General features: G+C 42.2%; 1 protein-coding gene and 1 pseudogene across 1 annotated transcript; one reads left to right on the forward strand and one right to left on the reverse strand.

Annotated features, from left to right (window-relative positions):
- On the reverse strand, positions 1-10,724 carry LOC136463555 (NADPH-dependent pterin aldehyde reductase-like). Its single transcript, XM_066462546.1, has 5 exons — positions 10,436-10,724; positions 9,612-9,681; positions 9,287-9,480; positions 9,022-9,194; positions 1-778 (listed from the first exon to the last, which is right to left on the reverse strand). The coding sequence occupies exons 1-5, from the start codon at positions 10,667-10,669 to the stop codon at positions 709-711; spliced, it is 741 nt and encodes a 246-aa protein (XP_066318643.1). The 5' UTR covers positions 10,670-10,724; the 3' UTR covers positions 1-708.
- On the forward strand, positions 2,600-8,444 carry LOC136462247 (uncharacterized; annotated as a pseudogene).
- Positions 10,725-11,193: the final 469 nt, after the last annotated feature.

The raw sequence follows: 11,193 nt of genomic DNA on the forward strand, positions 1-11,193 counted from the left end.
TGATGAAGTTATTATGCAATAAAATGAGTTTCATATGGATGAAACTTATCTATACTATTTCCAACACATAGGAGTATTGAAAACTAATAATAAGACATGAAACCCTTATTGAGAGCATCTCAAACAGTATGAGCTAGCTCTAAGTTGACAAATATATGGAGAGAAAGAACGCAGCAAGCAGCTCTAAAGATCATGCTGTGAGAAAAGAATACATTGTGAAAGCCTTATTCATCTTCCGGGGTTATGGGCAATAATTTCTCCCTGCGGCCCTGCCTTTTGCGATGCAAAATTATACTTGGAGCCAATAGATCAAGTATTCAAGTGCTCACAGGAACGGCAGAGCGACGCAACAGGCATCATGCCCGTGAGCCCGTCCGCCCAATTGTTGCTGCATCAGACACGGGCGTACCAGGCTGGGCTTCAAGGCCATAGAGATATGCTAAACAAAGCAAGGGCTGCTTCCATCTCTCCGCCCAAAACCTCTCTCACCATAGTACTCCCCCATCAACAGAACATCAGATGATAGAAGAGCAGATGCATAGGCCATAGAGGTATGCTAAACAATAACGTTCAGACAGCAGCTAGGGGCATCAGAGTGCAGACACACATCATCACTACAATTTTACATCACCGTAATCTCGCAAAAATCTACATGTCAGGCTACAAGGGAACCCATCAGCAATCAATTGAGCACAAAATTTCACCACTTCATACAGTCAAGGAGGCACCGTTATCGTCGAGTGAAAGGCTTAGTATCATTGTAGCTGCCTTGGGTGCCCTGAAAAAACAGCAACATCCATTCATTAATCTGGTAATGTTCATTGTATTCAATGTCTAAACAACCTAATACTATTTGTTTGCCACACAAAGCAATGCTTTGCAACAGCTAAGTATATCACAATTTGTATGCCAATTTAATTAGGAAAAGCACGGTTCCTCCATCCAGTTGAGTTACAACCCTGAGGGCTTGTTTGGATGTACTCGAAGTGCATGGATTGAGGTGCATACGAGTGCATCTAAACAAGGCCTGAGGTGAGTCTGGGTTTTGGGACAATGCTCCGTGCGCCGCATGCCCAATTGGACGTGGGTCGTACAAATCCGTTGGATGTGTAGCAGCTATCATTTAATTACAGGACCACAGACAGGATGATCGAAGTGGCAAGACTTCTCAATGCAGAGTTTTCAAGTCTGAAAAATGCAATAGGATAGATCAAATCTAGCAAATAATAGCAGGCTACTCAACATCAAGCTTCCCTGTCCAAGTGTCACAGAAACCTCACGGAAAAACTTCACATTTGGACAGTATACATGTTGGCAAAGACACAGGTTTGGGATTTTCAGATTTCTGTATTGCACAAGCCTTGAACCGGCTGGTATGATACATATAGACCAAGTGGTCTTGCTTACAACTAAAGCTACCAACTAAAGTAGAAGATAAGCCTAGAGATAAGATTCTAAAGCTAAGTTAAGGTGCCATGACTTGGGCACTAACTGCTACTACTTTATCTAGAGATGGAGCTCCAAAATATCACAAGCACAAGACTTGTTCCTTCAATACAAAGTGGGGTTAGCTATTCCATAAGAGTCTGGAAAAATGGTAGTTGAATTGTAGAGACAGGGCACTGGAAGTGCAAATGTGCAATACAAGGTTGAAGATGACTGACAGTATATTTAGTTGGACTAAGTGCTGACATATTTGGAGTGGAACAGACACTTTTGAAATCACTGGTATGGCAACAGGACTTCTCTATATTAAAGATATGAAGGCACGCCGAATCGGCGGCCTTCTAGGGTGTCCACGTCAGTTCTTTTTATTTGGTGCGTTAGATCGAAATTCCACGGCTCAGATGAGATAGCCAGATAGGTGAAGCAACTGCACCCATTAAATGAAGTACGGTTGTCTGCTGTGTCTCTCAGGGTGTCCACGTACGTTCTTTTTATTTGATGTGTTAGATAGAAATTCTACAGCTCAGATGAGATAGATGAAGCAACTGCACTCATTAAATGAAGTACGGCTGCCTGCTGCGTGACACGCAATGCATGGTCGGTGCATGGTGGTCGGCACGCATCCTCCGCTGGGGCCTTGCTTGCATGCGAAAGCTGTTGGCGCTTGCTTCACGGGATAACTGGTTGCCCGCAACCTCTCTCTCTTCCTCTCCCTCTCCCTCTCTCCAGATCTGCGGCCGCATCGGTCGGCCTCCGGCGCACCGGCGTGGCCAGGCCCCCGCGGTGGGCGCAGCCGCCTCCCCTCCCCCCGCTGCGCGCATCGCTCTCTCGCGCTTGCTCTAGATACGCCCGCGGGTGGCCGAGGTTGCCACCGCGCGCTGCTGCTTTGCGCCGTGCCGTCGCCTTGGTTGGCCGCACTCACCCCTGGGCCGTCACTGTGGGTGCCTGCTCGCTGCTGCGTGCCGCACGGGCCACATCCCCCGCCGTGGTCACGCGGCTCGGTTGCATCGCCGACCCCCTCCTTCCTCGGAGCGGGGCCCTGGACGGAGGACGTGCGGCTCTGGGACTGCCGCTGCGGTGGCCGTCGGGGGCGGCACGAGGAACCACGCTACGGTGATGGAGACGACCGTGCTCGTCGTACTGGAGGCTTGCACCCTTATGCTTGCAGGTACCTCGCATTGGTGTTTCGCCGCCGCCGCAAAAGAGGCGGCCGCTGTGGAGTTCAAGGGAGGAGGAGGCGCCGCAGAACTGCTGTAGATCGGGGAGCCGAGGGCGAGCGAGATGGGGATATTCTTCAGCAAGGCGGAGCCACCGCCGCCGATGGTGTTGGTGCCGCCGCTCTTCGATTACCCTCCCATCGCCGCCCGCACCAGGTTCGTCGCTTCCTCTCTCCCCTCCGTTCCGAACCCTCTGCTTTGTGTTAAGGCAGGGAAGCCAATTGGTTGGTAGCCTCACTCTGCACAAATCTCGGCTGGTGATTCAGCCGTAGACCTACGCTCTGCATAACTGCTCCACTTAAACGGCTGAATGGTCGTGATTAATCATGCTTCCAAGCAATCGCGCTTGATTGCTCGCATGGTGTGAAATAGAACGGTGGATTGGTGAAATGCGTCAGATCGTTAACATCAGTTAGTTGTAAGGTTGTGCACTTGTGCGTCTCAATTTTGGTAGCTTGCTTTTATCCTTGGAGCACGCACATCTCTAGCAGATGCATTTTCCTATGCACCTTTACAGTTAAGGTTAGTTTTAGTCTTCCTGGAAGGATGAGACATTGCCGCATTACACTTGGGGTTGCACTTATGTCAGCCTGGGCCCTTCATTGTGCTTTACTTAAAGCAGTGTTAGTCTTGAACATGCAGGATGGCGGTGCCAGCGTATGAACTAATGTTTGGGAAGCTCTCGCTGCACAATCTGTTTGAGGACTATTTCGATCAAGCTGGGAATATGACCTAAGGATCATGTTGAAGCCGCTGGAAGATCCTCACGTTGATTTGATTGCTACTGTATCCTGTCAAACATTACCTATCATTTCTGCTACTGTCTTCACTTTCTTTACCCTTTCAATATCATGGTACCTGTCTGTTTAGGATGTAATTGGTGTTAAGTGCACCAACTAAACCCTATTGTCATTTTTTTTATTTGTTAATGCTGCTATCATTTTCTGTCCTTTTCATTTATCTTTGAAAGAAAGAATTTCAAAGAACTATCACTTCATATCTCTAGTTGTCATTAGCATGGCATCGTTATTAGAACATCTAGTGACCTTTTGACATCTGTTCTGGAAAGGACACTCTGTTGATGTTCCCTGTGCTTGTGTTTCAACTATGATAACATAGTCTTGCCTGGATGTTGCATAGTGCCACAAACTGAGGTTTTCACATATATATTTGTTGATATTACAGACAACCTTGTGCCAGATTTTGAAATGGTGCCTTTAGTGCAATCTCATGTCCATAAAGCCACTGATTTGCTAGCAGTTTTGTAGAATGGTTATAGCTGCTGCAACTGGAATCTTAAGAGATTTCGTTCCAATTCATCCATATTTAAATATTTTATTACTTCCCGAAAAGCTTTTGCCTACCTTAATGTCACTAGGTGTCTGCTGCTGCTGATAACAATAGTGGAACAGAAGTAAAAGGGGATGCTCTATTTCGCTGGCAGAGGTGGATATTCATAGCTTCTAAACTCTTCATATTAGTCCCACCTTTGTTATACTAACAAAAACACTTCACTTTTTCTTAGAGAACTAGATGACCCCCATACCTTTGTGGACCTTCTTGTGTCAACTTCAAATCTGTATGCACTTTCTGGCTCGATGGACTATAATAATGTTAGTCAGCATTTTTATGTATGAAAAACACATGAATAACAATTTGCCAATCTCCTTTTCTTGCAGCTGGTTGCAGCTTAGGTCATGTGCCTATGATCCTAACTATCGTTTTGGTGCCTTCGGAACACTACCTTTGCTAATGGGGAACAGGTAGGCCATATATCTTGTTTTTGTTTCCAAATAATGCAAAGTGTTGTTAGATAGCTTTCCAGAAGCTTTAATGTTGGTTGTTGAAGATTTTTTTTCCTGGTCCAGTGTTAATAATATTTTATTCTGTTAATATAATTAGAAATGATCACAATGAGGGAGCTATGTTTGTCTTTTTTGCAGGGTGCGTTCAGAAGATTATGGGGTCGTGGGTGTAAGATATGGTTCAGAGAATTTATCTGTTGGGGCATCGTTTGTGCCAATTCCTTGTATACATCTATCTACTGCTAAAACACCTCTTTTCTTTTCTATCTTTCTGTTGGTGGCTTGCTACCCCGACTTGCTCAGGATTAAGTGCCTTTGTTGTTGTTTATTGAATTTTGATTAAGGTTGATATAACAAGTAGATGCACCTCCATAGTTTTGAATCTATTTAATGTATTGGATTGTTCCTTAATAATATTCTTATGTGGTTATGTTCAGGTCTAACATGTCATGCTCATTCTTTTCTTGGCAGTATCTGGTGAGGTACCCTTGGGTGCATGGTTGGTTGGGAGAAAAGGGAGCTTAACTGCAGGAGTACAATACAAGCCACTTAGTGAGTGTTACCAGGCTAAATGGTCTAGAGTTCTATTCTTTAGATGGATATATGATAATATGACTCTTAAAACATCAATTCATTGTTTTGCATTTCTTTGTCTTATTCACCACTGAAGCTACTATACTTGCATGTTGTGGGTGTACTGTTGTTTGTAAGCTGTAGCTGTCTTTTGGCTTTGAACTGCAACAACCAAAACAACAAAGCCTTTTAGTCCAAAGCAAGTTGTCACTACTGCAACTGCAAAGATGTATCAGGCTTTGAAGTTCTCTACAATTACTATTTCTATTAGATCTCCCAATATTTACATAGGTTACCCTAACATGCTTGGGATTAAAAGGCTTTGTTGTCATCGTCGTTGCTAAGTTCCAATATTTTGTTGAATGTTTTCTGCCTTCCCTGCTAGCAGATGATACATGTGGATGTTTATTATTTTTATATGTTTTGAGCCTTCTGTTTTTGCTGCTGACCCTTATTCTCTATCCTGTCTATTCTACAATAGGTGGCAGCAAACATCCCATGCCATTTACAGAACTGGAGAACTGGAATTGTGCAATCAGTTATGGTGTTGGCTCAACTAGCCCGCTCAGCCCTTCATTCATTTTCTCCCTGGAACTTGCCAGAAGTACACAGGTTTGCTTTTATAATTGTACATATTTTTCAATAAGAAAGCTTCAGATAGCTTATTAGTTTGCAACTGCTATGATCTTTTAACAAGAGTATAAACTATTTGCTGCCTCTGATGGAGTGAGGAATTTTTTGTGCATGGATTACGATATGTAATTTGCAAAGTAGCTATATACTCATGTTCGTGATTTATCTAAGAACATCATCGATGCATTAGAAAATGTAATGTTTCGCTTTTTATTGGCGTGTTGTATGCGCTTTGAGTCTTAGTTTACACACAATAACGTATGAGCTTTAAAAGTTGCTGCTTGATCTCATTTGTAATTTTGTAGATTCATAGGTGTCAAAGAACTCAATTATAATCACATCGAAACATGCAATGAACAATGAGGTGGATGGATATGCTTTCTTTTATTCTTTTGTGTGGGGTTCAAATGGTCAACTGTTCTTTTAGAAACTATTAGTTACTTATGGGCTAAACATAAAAAATTACAACACTGACATAAGTCAAGCAGTTGCCAATGATGCTAGCTAAAGAATTTCTTTATCTAAATAATGCTGGCTACCTCGAATTGAATTTTTCCCCTTAACGTGCAGCTAACCACATCATTCTATCAGCACCTGGTTGTTCAAAGAAGGGTAAGGGCAGTTCTTTCATTTCATATTTGCAAATAGTCCTTGTCCTTTCTTATTAATTACAGTTGAGATTCAGGTTATATCTGCTGCTGTGTCATTTTTTGGGCGAGAATCCTACCTGACTTAAATCTAACTTCCATATGGTGTCATGAATATCTGGGGATGCGGCAAAGCCTGAATTTTGTGGCTGTTTAATTATTATATTGTTATTATTCAATTTGGGCATAAATTATGAAGTAAAGCTCTTTTTTGCATTTTCAGATAGCCCATTTGACACTATATGAATTTTCTGGATTTCTTTAGGAAACCATGTTTCTTTGTTCATATTCCAACAAGCTCTAATATATTTTGTAGGGTCCTAGTGTGCCATTGGTTGTCAAATGGGCCGATACAGAAAAGGAAAGGCAGGCTCGGAAAGCACAAAAAGCTCAGTTACAGCTATCTAATATGCCCAATGCAAGTCCAATGCAGCAGTCTTCGGTATTTGGAGCTTTACAGATGGGATATATGCCTCAATACAATGGATTTGGCTATCAGGTGTCTTCTGCTGTTCTTTTAGCCTTCTTTACATTTTACAGCCATATCATAGAAAATGCTCAGTAGTTATACCAAGGGCAGCACTCTTCTAATGGTATTCTGCTTTCAAGGTTTTTTTCCTTCACAAATTCTCTCCACCAATCCTTGTTCAGAACATATGATTTATTAACTTCTGTTCTTCTCACTCATAACATATCATCTGCAGTATTTGAATTCCTTCCTGCTTGTTCTTTGGTAAACATATGTTGTAAACGGAAAAGATCTATTCCATTCAATTTTTCGAAACTCTTAGCTTTACTCCCTTGACATTATATTATATTGATTCTTAAATAATACATGTTATATGTGGAAACTCCAAACACCGAAATCTTTGCCGTAAATGATGATCAGCATCAAATTTAATGTAGTGTGTTTTATTTCTTGTGCAGCCACCAGGAACATACGGGCTTATGCAGTACCCTCTATCTCTGCAGAATCAAGGCCCCTTCTAGAATATGGTTCAACCTCTTAATCAAGGGAACCCAATAAGAGGAGTCAATCCTGAACTGTCTCCCAGTTCAGTTCAAAAGTCATTTAATGCAATGCAGTTAGGCAGCCCTTATCCTGCTATCCCTGGTATGCAGTATCCTGGATCATATCCTGGTGGTCCCATGAACAATCGTCCTTTTGGCAATTCTCACAATTCAATTTCGATTAAAGTTCCAAATTCAAATGCCAATTGCGCCATTTCTTCTAGTCCCAGCAGCAATGCTGGTGGGCAGGTTGAAGGTTAGCCACATTCGATACTCTATTCTATGCAAAGGGAGAAAGACTATTCGCTAGAGAGTTCATGTGGTCATTAGCATGTACTTTTTGTCTCTCAAGTCTCAACGTTAAGTTCCCTAGCAAAAATGTGCATTTTATAGCATGATGTGCATGATCCTTTGTTTCACAAAAATGTACATCAGTACGTAGGACAAAAATGATTGGTAGCCCTTATTATAATATCTGTGCTATCAAAATCCATAAGGACCATAACCCATTATACAATCAATTAATCTGCCTATCTACCACTTCTATAACCGATACCGAATTGTGTTTTAAAACCTATATAACCTAATTATCTAATTATCATGTTACAGGTCCTCCTGGAGCCAATCTATTTATTTATCATATCCCACAAGACTATGGTGACCAAGAGCTTTCCAGTGCCTTTCAGAGTTTTGGTAGAGTACTAAGTGCTAAGGTGTTTGTAGATAAAGCAACGGGCGTCAGCAAATGCTTTGGTAAAATCTCCCACTCTCTCTATCTTTCGGCGCACAGCCTGCTAACTTTGCTAACCGACTCATATAACCTGGATGCAGGTTTTGTGAGCTACGATTCTCCTGCTTCTGCACAGGCAGCAATCAATAGGATGAACGGGTACCAATTAGGCGGTAAAAAACTCAAAGTACAACTCAAGAGAGAAAACAACAACAAGCACAGTAAACCTTATTGGCAAAAGGCCAGCAGCTGTTATGACCATACCACGTGATCATGGTTCTCAGAGAAAGACGTACTTGTGTTGTAGTTTTCGCTCTTTCCACCTATACTATAATCCTAGCCAATGTTGCGCTTTGAATCTAAGTGTGTTGGTTGCCTGAGCCCAACTTCATCAAAGACTTCTTTCCACTGATATGTCATTGATTTGCTGGTTAGAATAGGCACCATGTAATGACAGCCAACCTCTATGTTGGTTTACAACATTGTAATGAAAAAAGCCATGTTACATTTTTTTTCCATATTTTTTCCATTTAATATACCAAATAGACCAACCTTTCGTAGCAACGCGATGATAAAACATATTAGACATATGAGCCATTTTTTCCAAGATTTTTCCTATACCAAACACATCACCCGCAGCGAAGCGCGGGCAGCAATGGCTAGTAACAATAAAGGTGGAATGGAAAGGAATAGGTATAGCAATCAAATCATCCTGGTCAGAACTATCTTGGGAGGATGATCCAGTAAGGTGATTTATGTGTCAATTGACTATGCTAAAGTGTTAACACTAGTTATGTAATCGTAGTGTCCCATCCCTGAGTGTCCGTTGGTTTAGATTTTATTTCCAGCTCAGCCAATAAACAGTGAATAACGGAATGCTGTGTTTATAATCTATATGTGCACAAGGTAGAACAACATAAGGTAAATAGGTCAAACAAACATAAGGCAGGGAAGTTTACCATGTTTCAGTTGTTTGATATAATGCAGCTGAGCTTCCAAAGCATGAAGTAAGCATGTCAGTATTCACGACACCAGGGCTAAGAGCAATGGCTGCCAATCCAGGAGGCAGCTCTTTAGCCAACGAGCGTGTCAAGCCCTCAATCGCCCACTTCGAAGCACAATATGGAGCAACCTGAAAAGACAATGTGCAATTTAGTATGCACTGAGGATTTTGATTCAACAGAAAGAAACAACTATAATGCATTTGATGGCTTTCTGTATGACCTCTGCAGCAGCAGATCTTCCCCAACCAGAGGATAGATTGATTATAATCCCATGTCTCTTCTCTATCATAAGTGGTACGAAATGGCGAAGCACATTTGCTGTTCCCTTGATATTTGTATCGACCACCATATCAAAATCTTCCGCTGGAACATTCCATGTCTTGTTATTCTTATTTATTGTACCAGCATTGTTTACTGCCAGAATACCTCAACAGTTAGAATCCAGGAAATCTTCTTTGCTCATATACTCAGAATGAGCATACAAATATGTGATTCCATAATAAACTTCATGGCTCAACTGCATACGGACACAAAGCACAACAAACCTATAATATCTGGAACTTGCTTCTTTTCCACAACAGCCTTTGCCAGCTCGGCCACACTGCTGTCAGACCTCTGCAGCAGAAGCGTAAAATAGTGCTTGAGAAAATGTTTTCACATAGCTACAACCTTATGTCCAATACGTCACTGATAAAATGTAATTCTATTATCATCTCACTATTGTCCAACACTAATAGCTACAACCTTATGTCATCAATGTACTATCTTTATGCATCTATGGTCAAAATTAAAAACGTTTGGTGGGAATCCTAGACTACAATACCCCTCTCCAATTCCTAGTAAGGTGGAAACCAGTTCTTCAATGTGGAGAATGCTCCAGCAACTCATGCACAAACTGTTCTAGCCCATAGTCTGAGACGATAATCAACCCCCACTGGCTACTGTATGCATCACATTGTGAAAACGTAGAGCACAAAGATTTCCTATTCCTTGAACATCAAATATTATCATGCACACTTATCTGCATTGACTTATGAATTGAAGACCCATGAACACTCAGGTGATACGCTACCAGTCAAACAACGAAGTTTACCAATCTGTAAAATACTCATCCAAAGTTCTAAGCAAGGATGCATATACAGCAGCACGAATCTACAACCTAGTGGGTGTAATTGAGATTTCGCTCATCAATACACTAGCATATGACTTCAAAAGCACAAAGTTCATGGGAAGCCCCAAACGAAAGTAAGCACTGAAAATGAATCCCAGCGAACTGGAGAACTAGGTCAGCAGGTCACTCCCTAGAAAGCAGCGCAGAAACTGCGAAGCAAAATTCCTATCAGTACTTGAACGAGCACTGGAGCCTTACTACATCGGCGACGGTGAGGAAGTGGCGCGACGGGGACGTGATCTCTGCCTCGAGGGAGCGGAGGTGCTCGGCGGAGCGGCCGCAGCCGACCACCGCGTGCCCGCGACGCGCGAGCTCGAGCGCCAGGGCCCGGCCCAGCCCCCTGCTGACCCCCGTGATGAGCACCGTCCTGGGCCCCGCCGCCGCCGCCCGCGCCGCAGCCGCCGCTCCCCCTCCAGGCTTGGGCGCCGTCATCCTCCACTCCTCTCGCTCGCTGCGCCGCCGCACGATGCTTCCAGGGCCTGTTTGGTCGAAGACCTGGAGGACTTGCCTGGCTAAAAAGTGTTGTCTGAGAGTTGCGTTGATGATCTTTGCCTTGCCAGGCAAGTCTGAACAAGGTCTGTTTGGTTAGAAGCATGTGCCTGGAAAAGCTAATAAAAGATACAATACATATTTAAAAGCTAATAAAAGGTATAATACCATATTTAAACTTACACGGTTATGGTTATAAATAATAATAAATAAATAAAAGCATCCATATTTTCTCAATTAATAATATATTTGAAATTACAATTACAAATAAAGTTAATAGATTTCCTAGCTATTTAAAAAATGTCATAAGGAAAGAACGTATGAGGAAGAAAGATAATTATAATTATACTGCACACATTATGCTAATTTTAACGTGAACATGATCAACCGAGGGGAGAAAGACTAGAAAATATAAAATATACAAAAAGTTTTTACACATAGCTGTGAAAAAAGAAATAGAATATGCC

Source organism: Miscanthus floridulus, chromosome 7 (assembly GCF_019320115.1).
Source record: "Miscanthus floridulus cultivar M001 chromosome 7, ASM1932011v1, whole genome shotgun sequence".
NCBI classification, from domain to species: Eukaryota; Viridiplantae; Streptophyta; class Magnoliopsida; order Poales; family Poaceae; genus Miscanthus; species Miscanthus floridulus.

Coding starts and splice junctions, on each gene's coding strand:
- LOC136463555 (XM_066462546.1), bottom strand. CDS start 10,669: ATGACGGCGCCCAAGCCTGGAGGGGGAGCGGCGGCTGCGGCGCGGGCG. Junction 9,195..9,286: donor GAAGATCTGCTGCTGCAGAG/GTCATACAGAAA, acceptor TTGTCTTTTCAG/GTTGCTCCATATTGTGCTTC. Junction 779..9,021: donor TATCAAACAACTGAAACATG/GTAAACTTCCCT, acceptor CTGTTTTTTCAG/GGCACCCAAGGCAGCTACAA.